At 42.5% G+C, this 19,450-nt stretch overlaps 1 protein-coding gene across 1 annotated transcript in view; it reads right to left on the reverse strand.

Moving 5' to 3' along the window:
* MAP1B (microtubule associated protein 1B) overlaps nt 1-7,826 on the reverse strand; it is a 72,077-nt gene extending 64,251 nt beyond the window's left edge. The window contains exons 1-2 of the mRNA XM_074856715.1: nt 7,559-7,826; nt 2,036-2,137 (exon numbers count right to left, since the gene is read on the reverse strand). Coding sequence (XP_074712816.1) covers nt 2,036-2,137; nt 7,559-7,736 — 280 coding nt within the window. The 5' untranslated portion in view covers nt 7,737-7,826. The remainder of the gene's footprint in view (nt 1-2,035; nt 2,138-7,558) is intronic.
* Between the last annotated feature and the right edge of the window lie 11,624 nt (nt 7,827-19,450).

Below are 19,450 nucleotides of genomic sequence, written 5' to 3' on the forward strand. Positions count from 1 at the left end.
GAGAGAAACTAAAATAAATGATCATCTGACCTGTGCAGAGGGATTCTAGAGTGCTTCCCCACAAAATTTTAGACATGAAATTGGTCAAGTGCTAGTTTTACTCCTGGATGTTCCCTTTATCCAAGTTTCAGGCTCCCTTAACGCTCTTTCAAAATAGAGTTTGGCTGTTTATTGTTTAAAGATTGAGCAGTGGTGAAAAACACATTCATTACTGCTTGTCATAGAGATGTTGATGAATTCCAGTCCCACGCAATTAAGCTGTAATTCAACACAATGACAGACTAAACAGGCAAGTCTAGACAAACAAGAAAAAAATCAACCCAAAATACAATTCCTAGAGAAAAATTCCTAGAGGATTCTATAATCTTTCTGTTGAAAAAAGGTGTGCATAATCTTATTTTATTTACCATATGAAAGCAGAGCATTTGCTTTATTTTAATTCATGCAATGGTATCAGGATTTATCATCTAAACAAGACAGCAAAAAATATTAGACACATTGGAATATTTTGCTAAAGGAGAACCCCCAGATCTTTTTTCTCCCTAAAGTTTTAAAGTAAAACACATACATGCTAAAAATGGGATGCACTGCATCTTGCATTCCTTAAAGATAAATTGTGATAATTTCACTTATCAGAATACCCTCTCTGTAAAACAAGGGTACTAGTGCCACCGAGAAGTTGAATTGGCTTCATGACACTTAAACTGAAATGAAAGACATGAATTCTAGGCCTGAGTTTACTTCTATGTAAATCAGGAAGTACATGCCTTGACTCTAAATCGTCACACTGAGTATTGTTGTATTGGTTCTGTTGGTTTTCAAACCAGAAGAATTGTAGAGGTTTTGTTTTTTTCCTTAACTCTGGCAATGTTTTACTCTATAGATATGGGGAAATATGGCAAAATCTGCTATAACCTATGCTGCAAGAGGAAGAAATAGTTACATAAGACATTTTTGTACATTATTTGAAACCATCATGTCAATACTGTCATGCTAGCAAGACATCAGGATCTCTTTGTCAGTGTGTATCAACTGACTCTAGGAATGTTATATCGTAGCATGATACAACATTTCATAGCCCTTTTTCACCACACTTAAGAGATGTTCCTGAAGCTGGAATTTATAACACTCATCAGTACTAGGTGCTAGTACTAGTCAATGTGCACATGGCCACCATGATTTCACCAATGAAAGCAACCTCTACTCCTTTGAGAAGGTTATATATTTTTACATGAAAACCATGACTAATTTCACACATGGTCACTCAGCATTTGTGTTAAGGTAACAAGATGTTAGAAAGCTTATCAGGCATTTGATTCCCATGCAACCAGAACAAAATCAATTTTTACACTTCACAAAATGGGACTTTTTGTTTTGTTTTACTTTATTGTATGCATCCTCTAAAGGAAGAACAGGCTTGAAGAAAAGGCAGGCGAAGAGATTTAGACTTATGAGTGCTGTAAATTTCTAATTTCTTCATACAAGACAAAGAACATTCCTGTGAATCAAGGTAAACCCTCCACCCCTCAGCTTTTCATACCACGAAAGAGAAAAGTCTAAGCTCTTTGGGAAGAAACACAGGGCTTGAGTCACACTTGCACAACAACCGTGACACTATTTCTGAGTCTATCAAACTGTAGAGCTAACTTTCCAGGTTACTTTTTGGTATGTGCTCTACCTACCCCAATAAGCTTCAGTCTCTGGGACTACTCGATTGGTGCTACGTAAACAAACTGTTAGCCAAAAATTGAGTTTTACCTAACTTTAGTGTGGCCCTAAAGCTAACATCTACTACCAAAGTAATCATGGTGATATACATGAAACTAACCTAAAAGGCTGATTATTTTAAAATTAAGCTGTGAGAAAGTTAAAACAAATTATAATTTTCAAGCCATATTTTAAAATAAAGGAAAAAAACCTACTCATTGTAAATAATCATAAATGAATACAATTCCAAAGTGTATTTATTAATTCTGCTCTTAAAAAAACCCAAACAAACAAAACCAACCTTTGTCAAACACCACCAAAAACTTACCTCGAACTTCAGGAGAGAATCGAGCTGAATGGCGAGACACAAAAAGTTTCAGTTCTTGATCCAAATTGCATTCAATCAAGTTTGTGTCCCATGATCGGATTCCTAAAATTAAAAATACAAAACACATCTAGCTTGATACATGGGTGCTGGAAGTTGTCACTGAGTGACATTCATGCTATTTGTGTATTTCTAAATTCCAAACCCAGCCTCTCTTCCTTTCCAGGCACACAGCTATTTTTTGGAAAGTGCTGAGTGCTCAGAAGGAGCACTCTGGACAGGAATCAGTCACTAGCAAGAGAAAATCTGCCTTTACAAAGGGTGACCATCCTTTAAGGCCCCTGCTTTAGGACTCCTGGTCCCACATCCTAGTAGCCACATTACAAAAAGTTACTGATGTCCCTGAATTGACTTTAAAAATAGAAATACACTGATTTACTGTCCTGGTTTTGGCTGGGATAAAGCTAGTATTTTCCTCTTAGAAGCTAGAATAGTGATGTGTTTTGGATTCAGTTTGGGATTTGAATTAGAAGAATGTTGATAATATGCTGATGGTTTTAGTTGTTGCTAAGAAATCAAGGTTCCCATATTCTGCTAATGCACAGGTACACAAGAAGCTGGGAGGGAGCACAACCAGAACAATGGACCCAAACTGGCCAATAGAATATTCCACATCATACAACCTCATGTTCAGTATATGGATGAGGGTTGACTGGGAAGCTCCCTCTCACTTCTGGGATTGCAGTTCCAGCATTTTTGCTTCTCTGGGATGGCTAGCAGGCGGTGAGCAATCATGTTGTGCATTAGGCATTTGTATTTTCTATTATTACTATTATTTGTATTTTCTATTATTACTATTATCATCATTATTATTATTTTCATTTTATTTTATTTCAATTATTAAATTGTTTTTCTCTCAACCTACAAGTCTCCTTACCCTTATGTCTCCAATTCTCTTCCCCATTCCCTGCGGTGGGGGAGGGTTAGCAAGCAGCTGCGTGGTGTTTGGCTGGCAGCAGGGTTTAAACCACGACATTTACCAAACTGAAAGAGTGAATCACTCAGAGGACACTTTAGTCACATTGCAGGACTGTTGTATTTGTCCCTCTGAGAAAAAAAGACAGCATCACCTAGCATGTTGCAAATTAATATGTAAATACAAAGTATTAAATTACTGACTTCTTCAGTCAAAAGCTTTGAAGCATCCCATATTTTAAATTAAAATTTAAGTGATCTTTTATTTATGAAGTATCAAAATTCTGGTTTTGAGATTAAAAAATGCTATGCCTCATCTTTTTTTCTTCTAAAAACTAAACTCCAGATCTCTCGTCCCTACTGTTTTTCCCCCCAGCTACTTGGAAAGTGAGCCAATTGACACACATATGATTAAAAAATGTATTATTCCAAAAAATATTTTTAAGGACTGAAATTTGACCAGGCAAAAAAACCCAACATTGTAACCAAAAGACAAATTTCCTTCCATCAGATTTTGATCACTAAATAAAAAACAACCAACCAAACAAAAAAAACCAAAAAACCTCAATAAAACAAAAAACAAACCAAAAACCTCCAAACAAACAGGAGAACATGCTTAACATTTTTCTGTAATTTTCTTGTTTTTGAAATTGTTCTGAAAAATCTTCTCCTTTTGAAAAACAATGAGCAGGCAGTTAAACTACAGGTAAGTCCAGGCACTGTTGCCATTTTGAACACCAATGTTACAGTGATTTTTTTTTTCCTAAATGAACATCATTAGACTTAAACAGATTAGCTGGCAAACACAGAAGGGACTGCAGGCGAGGAAGTGTCTGGTGGCCCCTCCCCACATGCCTGACTGTGCCTTTGCATGAAATCGTTGAGTTAAATCACTTTGGGGCTTGGCAAGGAGATGTCTGAAGAGGTGTGTAGCCAACCCCTCACTGTGAGACTAACACTACACACTTCTGCTGGTAACTCGGTCAGGGTTTCAGGCTGTGAATGTTACTGTCAGTAATACCTCCCATGCAGAAATATCAGGACTCATGCTGGCAGAAGCCATGTTGTAGGACTGAAGGATGACAAGAGGGAGAAGAGCAGAGAAACCAGATCTGCGGTGCCGATCTCCCATTGCAGCTCTGGGTAGGTTCTTCATGCAAATATAAACATCTGTATTTGAAGAGCCTGAAGCCTCTTCAGGGAGAATTCATCCAGGGCTTTTCCTTCTCAGCATCCCTGTCCAGGTAGGTGCATGCTTACTACTGGGCTATGCTACCAGCTATTAAGTAGCTGCCATCTGAAACTCTAAACAAATTTGGAAATACAGTATTGCCTGTGTTTCATAACCACTTAAGAGAAAAATAACTGAGCTATAACCAGCCACCTCCACTTCCTGACTGATACATCGCTGTTCAGAGGCATAAGCAGTGAGTCTCTTCTGCACGTATCCTTATTCTCATTTCTCAGAAATCTCTTGGCCATATGGTACATTCTTGGGGCATAGTTCTGGCAGACAAATACAGCTCAGCAGGCTTTAATGTTATCCAGGTGTTGGAGTATTTGAGAGCAAGAAAGTAAAGATGATAATCCCATGCACGTACAGTGCATATGAAAACTATAACTAGTAAACCAACATCAATTACGAAGCTGAAGTGCATTGAATTAACACTGAACTTCAAGAAGCTAGAAGATAAACAGCTCACTGGCCTCTGACAGCAAGCTTCTGCAGGGAGACTACAAAGCTTTCTGGAGGTCAGTTGAGCAATATGGACTATGATTCAGCAATGCTGCTAATGATAGGGCCTGTCCACCATCCCTAGCTGCTTTTGTCATGCATCCAAATTTGCTGTAGGGTTAAGATTCTGACTAGGTGTAGTCAAGACTGCTGAGCCCAGTAATGTCCAAAATACAGGACTCAACACAAAATAAATAGCTAGAACGACAACAAAAAAGCCTAGATGCCCCATATGCACAGCAGTCTTAGAAACTGAAGCTGGGACCTGGACAGAGTATCCCAAATCTGCAGCTGCATGATTCAGCAGTCTGGATGCAAAAATTACGCATGTACATTATAAAGTAGCATAATGTATTATATATGTTATATAACCAACTCAGGTTTGGGTAGAACGGAGGTAAATCTGGAACTAAAATCCAAGGTCAGTCCAATGATGTAGATCATTAACAGCATGAACGTAACTACTGGAAGCATGGCTGAACTGGAGCTATTTCTTTCCTTCTGCAGTCTTAGGAGTACAGTGCCACTAGACACAGGACTAATCAGAGAGCAGGCAGGGCACACCCAGCAGGGCATCTGCCAAATCAGTGGAAAAATCTTGAAGCTTTCTCTTCACTGCCCTCTTTTTTTGGTGGATGGTGGGTTGGAGGATTGTCCCCTTAGCAAAGTCACATCCCAAATGTAGTTACTGAAAATGCATCTCACCACGCCATTTCCTCTTCATGATATATTAAGAAATGACTCTGCATTCCACCAGGTTGCGTAGCATCACACCACTGATGTGTTATCAGCAGATGTTTTCTTTGACACGTTGCTCTGCAGTTTGGCGCATGAATCCACACTTTTCAGTGATGGTACTCGGGAGATGTACCAGAGAAGACACTGAAGCAGAGTTATCAAGAACCCAAAATGCATTTAAGGCTCTGTTGAAAATAAAGGTTGAAAGCAGCGGGTTTTTCCAGACTATAGCACACTTTCCAAAGAGAAAGAGATTAGTCGAGCCCATATTTGCCTCACGCAGATAGAGCTTCAGACTCCCAGTGTACTCATCCAGAACAATGCACCTCAAAATTTGATCACGGTTTTTTCCTAGCAGGCAAAAATCTCAATCAGATCATTTGACACCAGGAGCAGCGAGGTGACTTCTAATCCAAAATGATGAATAAAAAGGCCTAAGCATTTCCTCTGAACATCTAAAACTGTAAATGGGTGTAATGCTTAGTGGCAGGAGGCAGCAGCAACAGAGCTATGCAGCAGCAACTGTACAATAGAAGCTTCAAGAAGAGACTGAAGAGCATTTCTTCAGAGGAAGAATGACATCAGCTGTCTGGAGGGCAGAAGTTTTATCCATTTGCTCTATAATTTTTAATAATTTAATTAAAATGCAGCCAATTCACTTCTGACACAACGGAAAATTAGATAGAATTAGGAAAGTGCAATGCTGAAGAGGCTCTGAATGACAAAGCATCTGCCTCAGTAGTTCTCCCTAGGAGACAATGGTAGCAATAAAGATGAACAGGTCGTGGTGAAGCTGGTTAGCTGTGATGAGGCAGCCCTTTACCACAAACAGTCATAAAAAATAATCACCAGAAACAGCCAGCTAAAGCAACAATGCTTGAGAAAGCAACAATAGAGACAAATGAAGTCCTAGCTGGACTGCTGAACCACACCTACATGACAAGGCTGCTACCAGTTCCCTGTTGCAGGGTCTCTTCCTCTCCTCTAACAATGGCAGGTTTCTGAAATCTCTGCTTTCACCCTCACAGAACACAAATATATGTTACAAAATCAGGTATCAGTTGAGTTTAACAAACTGTGGGGTCCAGCAATAATTTTCTTTGTGCTTCATACCACTATTACTGCAAGAGGGCTTTTTTTTTCCCCCCCTGCTGCAGTTACACTGCAATCTATTGTATCAGAAACCATATCAAGAACTTTTAATAAAACTGTCATTTCACTTGCAATACCTTCCTGTATGGCCGTCTTAAGAAAAGGACAAATAAACAGCGAGTCAAAGCAGCCCGTGGCCGGACAATAATGAGGCTGAGCACTCAGGTATTAGTCTTGTTACCCACATGTTTTTTCTTTATTGAAATAGAAACAATGCGCATATAAAGGTTGGGTCCTGAAAAAATTCTCCAGCCAAGAGAAAAGTCTCACCGCCCAAAGTTAGACACAAAGGCAGGGCTGCGCTCCCGCTCGGGCAGTCTTTGACGCCGAGGGGGAAAACGCCCCGAACGCCGCCGGTTCGGTTTGGCGGCGGAGGACGGGGGATGCGGGGGCAGCCGCCCCGCAGCCGCATCCCCATCGCATCCCCATCGCCACCGCCGGCGCGGCGGCCGCCCTTTGTCCGCTCCGGGCTGCCATAGGGACCGCACTGCGGACTGCGCCACGCCCACCCGCCGGTGTCTCCGGGCAGACGGGCTCGGCGGCGGCGGCCGCCCGCCGCGGGGGCTGCGCTCCCGCCCCGGCCCCTCCGCCGCTCAGGCGGGCAGGGCGCTGGCTGCCGGTCTGGCCCGGCGGGCCAGCAGCCCGCGGCGGCTCTCTGCGCGGGCGGTAGCGGGGCCCGGCCCGCAGCCGTTGCTCCGCAGCGTCCGCACCCCACCGGCGGGGCGGGGGGGGAGGGGGGGGCGGCTGCGGCGGGACCCTCGCGGAGGAAAGAGCTGGAGATCGCGTCCTGGCGACTCGTGTGCTGAGCCCTCCGTAGGGTGGGGGTGCGTGGGGGTGAGCCCCGGCTGCGCCCGAGGAGGGGGAAGGCGCCGGCGAGGGTGGCGCCGCGGCGCTGCCGGCGGTGTCTCCGCTCCCCGCTGCCTCACCTCGCTCGATGTTGGCGATGGCCCGCCGCAGGTGCTCCTCGGTCACCAGCTCGCCGATGACCACCAGCAGGTAGAACTTGCTGTCCAGGAATCGGTGGGAGAGGCTGGGCGAGGGGGAGGTGGGGTTGGGGATGCTGCAGGAGGGCTCCGAGTCCACTTCCACCACCACGGTGGCCATCGCCGCCGCCCCGCTCCGCCCCGCGGCTCCGGGGCGCTGAGGGGAGAAGGGCCGCTCGGCGGCGGCTCCGCAGGCGGCAGGGAGGGAGTGAGGGCGGGCGGGGAGGCGGCGGCGCTTTTATACGGAGACGGTGCAGGGCAGGGACCTGGCGAGGAGGAGGAGGAGGAAGAGGAAGGGGGGGAGCCGGCGCATCCCCGCGCCGCCGCCGCGTTTCCAGCATCCACGGCTGATGTCATCTGCGGCAAATCCTCCCCGCGGCGGCCCCCGGAAGCAGAAAGGACGCGGGGGGCGAACAACGCCCCGAGGGGACGCCGGGGGGTCCGCCCCGGCTACCGGCCCCGGCGGCGGCACCCCTCGGGCGGCGCCGGTCGTGGGGTCCGTGGCCTCCCGGGCGTTGGCCCGCCGGGCTGGTCGGTCCCGGGGTCTGGGGCTGGTGCCGCGGCTCCCGAGGCCCACCCGGCGTCCCGGCCTTGAAGCACGGCGGTGAGGAGCCGCAGGGGATGGCCGGGCAGATCTGGGGAGTAACTCCGGGAAAGCCGGCATCGGGGCTCCAGCTGCACCCCTGACGCCGACGGTGAAAAAGCAGCACCACTGCCCAAGGCCGAGGGTCCTGTCTCCTGCACCTCGCTGTAACACTGCAGCAGAATTTTGAGTCATACTTCCCCCACACATGCAACCAGCAATCTGAATATGCTTGCTGCCTTTTTTCATTTGAAAGCAGTTTACGTAAGACGGTACTTCAAACATAGCCTTTCTGCACATATTGAAGGCCTATGGATATACAACTTACACCAGAAAAGCGCTGGTTTTGGACAAGCTGCCAAAAACCATACTCTTAAGGCTCCAGAAGGTCAAAGGGCTTTGGGTAACTAATTTTGATCAGGCTCAAGCAACTCCAGGGAGCAATGGTATCGGAAAACATCTACAATTACAAAACCAAAGGTTTCGTTCCTCTCCACGTAAAGGTTAGACATCTGCTGCCCAATACTCACCAAGACCCACTCAAGAGATAATCACCTCCTAAAACTGTTATATCCTCTCCTAAAATGGGATAGAGCAGTCCGATAAATCAGCCTCTGAGATGTTCCTCTCACTTTACTCAGAGAAGCAAGGCACTGGTTTACACTAAGCCCCTTGTTTATATGGCTAAAGCGATGTGTAAGAAATGTCGCTGTGACCCAGGAAAGGGTATAAACTTTTACAGCCTGGATTTTAAGATAACCGCTGGTCCCTGACCCAGGAGACGCTTCCTCTGTGTGCAGCTCCTTCAGCAGTACTGACTGCTCAAATTGACTGTCTGCCGCTCAGAAGCACAGAGAGCTTGCCTGGATGAACCAATACATCAGCCCTGTTTTCTTAGACTAGCTACTTTGTTCCAGGGCACACTAGACTCTTTCTAATTAACGTGCATTTCAGGTTGTCACCACTAAGTTATTTGTCTTACTTGTCTAGAGGCACCCATGAAGATTGAAACACCATTGTTGCAGGTGCTGGTCCATAGCGTTGTATCTGCCTATAACATCTAGTGTTTTTAGTATGAATAGTTCGTCTCTGCAAATACAGCATTGAGAGCCTTGGCTAATACGGCATGATGCGTTTGGATGTTGCATCCAAAGTAGATTATTTTTCTGAGCTGCCATTAGTCTGAAGGTTGTAGAGTTCAGACAAGCATTTTTACAGCCATGTCAGGTGGCTGAGATGACACAGAGGTAGAGAGCAATGGTGCTCATTCTTCACTAGAGCTGACACAGCTGATAGAACAAATGCAGCGGTGTAGATACAGAAGAACTAGCAGCAGTTCTTCTAAAGTTGGTGAGGTATTCATAGGTACGGAGTGTTGCTCCTTGGGTACCACCGTTCATCTGAGCCCAGCTGTGACTTTGGTGTTTCCTTGCTGATCCTGGCAGTAGTACAGATGACTGCCTAGAAATAATGTCCACTCCCCTGTGGCCATGTCCTTTAAGACCCCCACCCTAATAATCTATTCTAATTATTGATACCCTCAAGACTTGCCACATGATGCCTGCTTGAGAAAGCCAGCTTCTGGCTTCTCCCACTGCAATATGTAGCTTTGGGGCATGCTTTTATTTCAATCACCAACAAGAGCAGCTGGTCTCTGGAGCATGGAAGGGGCTTGCCAAGGGGACTTACTGACTGGTTGCAGAATAGACTTATAGTGGTTCCCAGACATAGAGGTAAAACAATTACTTTCCTCACAAGCACAGCAGATTAAATGCATTACTCTGAGAAATGCATACCAGTACACAAAATATATTATATGTGCTTTTTAGCACTTTCTTATTTTAAGAAAAAATGAAGACATAGATAACTGGAAAAATGCCCGTGAATTTGAAAAGTAAGAGGTGAAAAGGATGTATTGTATCAAAGAAGAAAATGCTTACATACAAGTAGGTAATACAGATGTTTGAAGTAGCCTGCTGAGGTAGTCCTCTGTATTGCACTGTAAAGTAATATGCAGCTAGAAAATAGAAAGGTGAACTGTTACAGTCAAACTGTCTTGTGATGGGAGATGTCACACACATTAAAACCCTAAGGACAAGAGGCTGCCTTTGGAAGAAAATGGTCTTACACTAAACTCCTCAAGAGATGCAGACCTCTGCCCTTATCTATTCACAAGCATATGCTGCTTCATCTGAGATGGAGGTTAGACAAGAAAAGATGCTTTAACTTCCTGTCTCTGAGGAAGCTGCAGGTTCCCAGCTCCATGGTCAGTGTTCACGCTGTGACTTGCCCTGTTGGTATCTCACTCAGGTAATTCTGTTTGTCATCATCTTTCCCTATCTGGAAACCCATTTATTTTCTGCAGTATGGAGCATATCAACAGATCCACTGCTGGGTGAAATGTGGAGATGTGCTGTATAAAGCTGACTGAGTGTCATGTGACCCTCACTGTTAGAAAGCAATACCAGCTTCCTAGCTGCAACTAAATCACATAGATACACCACTTCAGTAGGAGAAACAGCAAAACTCAGGCAGACTATGAAATATGTCTTGCTGTTTTAAAGACACAGTGATTGATACTTACTGCTGTCTGGCTTTTGTTCACTTTGTTTCAGTTTGGTTTTGTTCCTTTAGTATGTTCTATACCAAATTGGTGTTCCCCACCTGAATTACATGTAGAGCTGTATTTTTCTTACGGATCTGGTATTTCTTTAAAATAAACAGGCAGTTTTAAATAAAGTTTTAAATACTTCTTGGTGGTGTGTGCCATTTGTTACTCACTGATATTCAGGTTTCATTCAAGTCCTCTCTTCAGGTTTTAAACAAGGTTTCAGAGATGCACAAACCCTTAGGCTAGCCCTTTGTCTGAGGTCAAATGTCATCCCTAGCATAAAAGAAATACATATCCATGTGCATTACTTCAGACCAATTTAAGAACTTTACTGAAAGTGAAGTGGTTCAGAAGGCTGTCTTCACCAAGAGAAATGTCAGTCTGAAGACTGCACAATGTGTCTGTCATGAAGCAGGTTTCTAAAGTGGATAGGTTTTCATAAGGAGAGGCAGTAAGGCATAACGTATTTTAGAGATTAAGCTTTGCCAGTCTGCGACAGAGGGGACAGAATCACAGAATGGCTGAGGTTGGAAGTGGCCTCTGGAGGTCATCTTGACTAATCCCCGTGCTCAGGCAGGCCCACCTACAGTAGATTGCTCAGAGCTGTGTTCAGTCAGCTTTGAGTATCTCCATGGATGATGTAGACTCCACCATCTCTGGGCAACCTGTGCCAGTGTTCTCACACCCTCACTGTGAAAAAGTGTTTCCTGATGCATGATGAAGTCAAGAATATGCCACCAATATTATAGCAAATAACGCCCATAACATTTTGTACCTTACCTGATGCCTTCCAAATGTGACCTACTGTCACTCTCAATACTCCCACTCCCCCATGTGTGACCCCAAAGTCCCATTTCCTGCAGTCAGCAGCTCCACCATCCTTACATGGTCTAGCCTTTACATCCAGGGCTCCCTTAGGGCAACCCAGCAGAGCATGCAGCAGCAGTGTAGGCACAGAGGGACAGTCAACACATCTCCCTGACCCCAGCAGAACAGACATGTTATCCTGCAGCCCCTGGCCATGATGTCAGGACCCTGGCATGCCCCTGCAAGAACCTGTCTGTGTGATTCCTAAAGACAACTCCTCTTGCCTTCCCCCATTTTTTTAGGCAGGGAGGCATCCTCATCCCTAACATCCTCAAGCTGGCAGTGCTGCAGGAGCTTCTCCTGCAGCAGTGATATGGCAAAGACCAGGGCCACCAGAGTGAGCTGTACCTGAGTAAGCAGCCAGGGACTTGGACTCTGGGAGAGACTCTTTAAGAGGCGAAATGCTTACTTGACTTTTAAAGATGGCAAGCTTTATATTTAACTGCATGCAAAATAAAAATTACTTGTCTGACATTCATTTCAAGTATGTTAAATTATATCACTTCAATTTTAATTATTACTTTTTAAATAGCAAAAGAAAGTTTTTATTTGTTTGTAGTGAAGTATCCATTTCAGTCGGTCTTTCAGTCGTTTCCCACTCGTCCCACGTTCTCCATAGAAAAGTTAAATATTAAAGAAAAAAGAGGAGAGGAAAGCAACACTATTGCTTTTAAAAATAATGTTTTTTCTCACTTTCAACTTTCTTTCTAGAAGTGAGAGAAAAATAACACCAAGTAACATTTTGCTTCAGTTCCCAATGGAAAAAGTTAATTTTATTTTTTTTTTAATCAGAGTAATTTCCCCATTTTTATTCAGTGGAAAAAGAAGTTAGAAGTAAAAAACAGAAAAATAAAAAGGAAAAATACTTTATTTAACTTCAGTGAGAATGAAATGGGGGAAAAAATGAATTTCTGCTTGACTATTAAAAAAGACAAATTAGGAATTAATGATTTTGAATAAACTTATCCTGAAACTTGCTCTGAAAAAACACATAGTTTTGCAATAAAATAAAATGATTGCTTCTCCACTGTTGGGGAGAAAATAGGCAGTTTTAAGTAATTAGATCCTGTTTATTAATTAGGATGACACTTAAAATTCAGCAATAAATGATAATAAAAACATTGAAAGCAATGATACCCATTGTACCACAAAGCAGGATGTGTAATTAAAACAGCAGCAGCAGCAACAAAACCAATGTTAGGACAATGTGAATTGACATCAGATGGTAGTTTTGAGCTTCCTTTGAGCAGTTTTGAATCCTTCCAAATGGAGAAGAATGATCTGTTGATACAGGATGTAGTTTGGGTTTCAGGAGGTGGGTTCTGCAGGTTTTTAATTCTTGTTGAAGGACTGCAAGTTACAGAATTACATTTGGCTTCTAGGGACAAAATACAATTTATCTCCTATCACACCAACATGAGCAGCCCTGCAGTCCAGAGGTTCAACATACGCTTCTTTTCAAGCCAGTTTTAGAGCTTCCTCTTGACTTAAGGGCAGGGCAAATCGAGCTGTGGTTTTTGAGTGATTATATGTATATATGCTTCTGTGTATATACGCATCTGCTTAATTTGGAGGGTAGCTGCGAGTTCCTGCAAGGTGGTGTTGGCTGCTCTAACACCGATGATCAGCCTGGCTGCAGACTGCCCGAAACCTCTCTGCCCTGGCAGCACACCCTGTCTGTGGCCCAGCTGGAAGACCATCAGCTGTCTTGTGCCAGGTGTTAGTCTTGTCTGAAACCACAGAGGGGGGAAATATCGAGGGGCTGTTGGTCACACACTGTTCCATCCTAGCTACTTGGGTAGCAGAAGTACGTGGAGGTGCTCTAGAGCAAAGGGTGGGTTTTTTTTGTTTTTCCCCCCAGGATGAATAATCTAAATTTGCCTCTGGGAACCCAACAGCAAGTAGATATTTTATGATACTCTCATCTAGCTTTAAGACATGCCTTAAAATACTTTGCAGAGGTTGCCTAGCTCCGCTAGTTCTGTGGGGTTTAACACTGCTGATTATTGTTATTTTACATGGGTCCTCATGTTCTCTTGAGCATACTACGATAGAAATGGCATATTGCTACTGCATAGAGAATAGGAAGCAAGAAATCTAGGCAAGTATTATTTCATAGAGTGCACTGACAGGCTTCTGAACATGGAAACTGGAGAACTGCTGGATCAGCCTACTGCAGAGGTCCAGCAGACCATGATCTTGCACTGGGAACATCCGAGCTCTTCAAGGCTACAGCTATTTCACATATTTCATAGCTGCAACCAGGGTAGCGCATAATTTTGCGCACTTGTCCAGTATTTTTTGTGCATGCAAGCTACAATCCTGCAAGGGATGGGGCCTTTCATTCTAGTCCTTCAGAGACTCTGGATTTCACCTAAATACATGTAGTAAGTTACAGTGAAATGTGGCCTATTCCTACAAGAATAATTTGTGACTCTGATATGCCTAAACAGGTTTTAGCCATTCTGTTGATGTACCCTGTAGTCTTCCTGCCACAATAATCCTATTCTTTAATAATTTCAACTACAACAAAAACTCATACTTTTTGCATAGAACTTGATACTCTTACAGAATAAACAGTAGGAACGGTTAACTTCATTCTACACGTCTCTCAAAATAAATTCCAAAGTTGTTCATTCAGACCACCTACAAGGTTGACCATTTATTTCCATTCCACCTTCTTGCACTTTCTGTTGTGACTTAATGGCAACATTACTATTGGTATAATTTTGCAACATCATTTTAGCTTCTTTTTGGCTTCCTTTTGGCTTCTGTCTACTATTTATCTGTCTGCTCCATTCACTCCAGTAGGTTGATACAAAGTAAAGATGATTTAAGTATGTTTTTCCTCTGATCTTTTCTTCCTTTCTACTTCATTTGCTCTTTAATGTAAGAAGTCATTCCTAGTCATCAGTATTTTGCAGTAGGTTGGGATGTGCTAAATGTCACACTGAAGAATTTGGTGAATGGCTTGAGTGGAAAGCGTGCAGCAGTGCTGCCCAGAGAGGGCAGAAAGCTGAGCATTTTGGTAAGAGCCCTGTTTTGGGAGTGGGCAGAGACCACCACCACTGTGCATTCTGATATACAGGGGATCACCGTCAGTGTTTGCCTTGCACCCATGGGAGTCCTTGTGCAGCTGGAAACATGCCATGGGACAAACAAGGGTCTGCCATGACTTCTCTCTAAGATTTGTCCTGATTTTTGACAGGTATCCTGTTTGCCAGATGTCGCATGATAACTTTCTTGGGTAATGTTAGAGTGCTGTTTTCATATTTCTGAAATACAGAGAATTTTGTTCTTCATTACTTGCAAAGGCAGTAGAGCAACAGTGTTAGAGCCATTGATGAAAAGTATGATTTTCAATGCAAAAATATAGATCCACGACAAAGCAGATTTCAAAATGCAGGAAAGGAGCATTATTTTTAATGTTCTTTTCCAAATACTCCATTCAGTTTTACCCAAGATAGCTTGAACTTCTTTGGTTATATTTTTTTTCCAACTTCTCTTTATGCTGGTTCCAACAACTTTTTGATTTCCAAGTCTGAAAGGTCATGGTAGTGTCCAAAACTCAAGGAAGGCAAGATTTATATTAGCCAGATCTGATGTATTTTACTGCAGTTACCCTGCATACACACTTTTGAGATAGCAGCTATTATATTGTCATTATGTGGCACAATAATATGTATTTGTATATATCATGTACATGATATATGTAAAGCCTCTTTCTTCTCCCAGTAATTCTGCAACTACAACATCTTACATACAGGAATAATTTTTTCTAGCACTGAAATGTTGCTATTTCTGGGATAACACACAGTATGCTGCAATTGCACTCAGTTTTGTGAGAAGATGTGAACAAATATATCCTTTCCAAGCAAAGTCACGGAATTACATTGCACAGACAGAATGTAATCTCCATTTTGGGGTAATACAAAGGCTCTGGATTTTAACAACACATGGTCAGAGCTGGTTTTTCACGTTTCACTGAGAAAATCCTGGTTCCACAAGCCATAAAGTGTCAACTCTGTAATACAAAATAGGTTTACTAATAAATTGAGTGAACAGTGTTATTTATCTAGATATACTTACCACAAGCACCATATGTTTTCATTGGAGGATTTGCACTGGGTAAGTTCAGTTACAGTAGCTTTTGTTGTTATTGAGAAAAAACACCCAAACAATTCCTTATGACCCACAGGTCATAAAATTTTTGGTGCTATATTCCTGCATTCACACATTCTGTTTTTAACAGCATTAAAATCATTATAGATGATTCATTCAATTAAAAGTTTTGATTATCTCCAGAGGAGCCTCTGATTACCTTTTCGTTTTCCAACATCTCAAAGCTGTAGGCTCAGGCTTCCAGTTCAACTAGAGCATTTTCCTTAGGTTCAACTAGTGTCTCAAGTTCACCTGATATTAACAAACTCAGCAGGGAGTTTAAAGCAGCTGTCCATGGCCACTTTTATAGAAAACTAAATTGAAACCATGGTAGAAAGACCAGTAAAACTATATCTAGAAGAAAACTGCTAAAACCACCTTACACTGCAAAGTACTGAGAAGAGTCATGAATAGAAGAAGAAAAGATTGTGAGACAAAATACAAAAGACATTGATGAAGTTATAATAAAATGGACAAAGAGATATTTTCTCCCTTGGAAATATTCTCTGAAGTTTAAGTTTTGGTTTTGTCCTCCAAGCACGATCAGGGTTGATGATAAGCTTTTTTGCCATTGTCTTTTAAGAAAGTCAAGTTAGGTGGCTAGCATGCTAGTCTGGCTCTGAAGAGCATGGCTGACTGATAAAGCCCATGTTCTACTAGCATCCAGCACAGAAAAGAGGTAAATATCAAGGTCTGTGAAATATTTCAAAGAGAAAAAAGTTTCTGACTAAGAACAACATGAAATCAAAAGTCATGTTTGTTTTGTCTGAGAAAGATGCCCCAGATACTGTGCAACTTTCTGTGGTAATACCTATTAGTACCCACTTTCAGGCTGTGGGCACTGGGGGAAAAGTAGAGTAAGAGCAAAGAGGTGACTAGCAAGAGGGCTGTGGCATTTTCAGTTGAATTTGGAAAGTAGTTATATAAATAAAGGGTGGGCAGCTGTAGGAAGAAATTTGGACAGATGTAGCAGGTATCTAAGCAAACATTAAACCTCATCACTTCTCTTACCATGTGCTCTCCTCGGGAGAATCAGTGTCCCAGATGTGTTATAGGAATTCATCATTTGGGGGAAACAGTGGGTGAGGGTTGATTCTGGCACAACTCCCCTTCAGCCTCAACCCTGCAAAATCCAAGGCATTACACAAAGTGTAAGTCAGGTAGGCACTGGCCAAAAGAGTCACTTCATCCCCTCAGACAAGCAGAATGATTTCCTGCAGCAACAGCTGTCTGTGTTCACCATGGAGCAGAGCACCACCATGCAGTTAGCACCTCTGGCATCTGCTGACTCTCAGGATCCCTGCTCATTTTCTCCTCTGGGAACTTATGAAAGGTGACTGACACAGACTGTGCTCACCAATTGCCTCCAGGATTTTAAGACTGAGCAAACAACTCCTTATGATTTCATTCAATTTCAGCCTTTATCAAATGTATGAGCTGTCCTGCAGAGGTGCAGGTTACCACAGTGAGAATTTAAACCTATTGACAACAGACTAGACTTTCAGAGTTGCCTTCTACAGCTCCTGAGAGGGCACCTGAATATTCCCATACACCTACAGACCACACAAAAACCCCTGCTGCAATCAGTAGGACTGTTTGTCTAAAGCGGGAGCACAGCATCATGTTGCAGGATTGCTATACAGAGTGCTGCTCTTCTTTTCAAGCAGTGCCAACATGCTCTGGCTCCAAGTCCAAAAGCTAATGGGATGCTCTCATGAGTAAGCATTTTCCAGACTGAGTGCACTGTGATCTCTCTAAACTCCACATCTTTGGGGAGAAATTTCTCAACATTGCTTGCAGACCCCTGCCTACCTCCATCTCTGCATTGTGCCACTGGTGGTTTGGCCTGTCCATCCACTATTGCACCAGCAGCAAGTGCACAAGGACTAATCATGGGCATCTCCAACTTGGTGTTGCCTTGCTGTCTGTCTGGGGGTAGCCACCAAAATTTTCATTCCATGAGAATTTTTTTCCAGTGGCTTCTAGACAAGTTTCAATTTAAAGGCTTTTTTTGGGGTTTTGTTTTCTTTTGCTATTTTTTTCCTGAGCATGAACAGGGAAACATACACCAGAATCTAATAAACACTGAAAGCCAAGCTGGGTTATTTTGGGTTGATTGCATCTACAGTGATATTTTGCACTGAGAATTTAATTAACAGTTCTTTTGATGATAAATAAACCAGAATAAAATCCAGCTCATTTTCCAAGAGCTGAATTTGTTCTCTACTGCTAATGGCAATAAAAATTAATACAATCTTATTTTACTGAGTATAGTAAAGTTAGGTAATTCTGAAAGAATGAGAGGAGCCCACCTGCCAAGGGAAACAATGTATTTTACGTATGCTGTATAGATGTATTTATATTAAATCATATATTTTACCTTCATTATTCTCCTGTTTTCTCATTTATAAATTGCAGATTTGCTTGATTTTGTAAAACTGTTTGAAATACGTAGGATAAAAGGTAGATATCAGTTCTCTGAGAACAGCAAAAGCAGAGGTATTTCTTCTCTGGATTTTTATTTACATTTATGTTCTTCTGCTTGTTTTCCTACATGTATGTTTTGCTTTTAAGGAATTTTTCTGCTGATGTTACTCAGTTGTTCGGGTTTTTTTGCCTTAAGCATTTATACTTTTGATGTCATTGATTCAAAAAGCAGGGAGATGTTGTCACTATGAAAATGAGTGAAGGTGAGATTTCATAACATGAGTGGATGATCATTCTCCTTTTGCTTTCCCTTTCGCTGTCTTCTAGCCTGAGGGGTCTCCTCACCTACTCTCCAAGTACATTTTAAGAATGCTGTGATAATATTAACAAAAGGAGTTTATCATATCGGAGAGTTAAATATTCTCAGATAATTTAAGATACAGGCACACTGGAGAAAAGTCTACTGTAAACTGTTTGGGTTTTTTTTCACTAGAAAAAAATTTAAGAGACTAAAAAGTTTACTGTGCTGGGATAATAGTATATCCATCACAATGTAGTAGGGTAGTTCTCTTTGTACTTGTGATACAGTGCCTCTGGCTTAGTATAACCTCATTATGCAGTACGCCCAGTTTACTGAAATTCTGGAAGCTGATAACAATAATTAAGCAATAAGACATGACAAGTAGTATTTTATTATTCCATCCCAGAATGCCTAGGTGAGTTGTTAGGCACATGGCCAACTACTTTGAACCACCTGGAAGAATTATTTTTACACATATCATGGATAGTGGTAGGGAATGATCTGATTTTCTTGCAGCTATGCAGTTATCACATCCTAATCACCCTGGTAAGACCTCATCTGCTTAGTAACATGACTGATATTGACTTAAGTAATAATGAGCAGGGGTGAACAATGCTGCTGATTTAATGGCTGATGGGGATAAACACATGGCCCAAGGCATAACAGTAGGCCCTTAGTCCCCATATAAAGCCCCAAAATGCAGTTGTGGGTGTTATTATAAGCTGAGATCGACTGCAGGTATTTCAGGTTTGGAGGAAGGGCCAGAAAAAGGGAGCATCCTTGGTTAAGCTCAACATTTCATAGGAACTGTAACAATGTGTAAATTGACGTGAATAGCTTCTAGTTGTCTTTTTTTCAAATACTTAAGATTTTTGCAATCAATTG

The sequence above is a fragment of the Strix uralensis genome, chromosome Z (assembly GCF_047716275.1).
Source record: "Strix uralensis isolate ZFMK-TIS-50842 chromosome Z, bStrUra1, whole genome shotgun sequence".
NCBI classification, from domain to species: Eukaryota; Metazoa; Chordata; class Aves; order Strigiformes; family Strigidae; genus Strix; species Strix uralensis.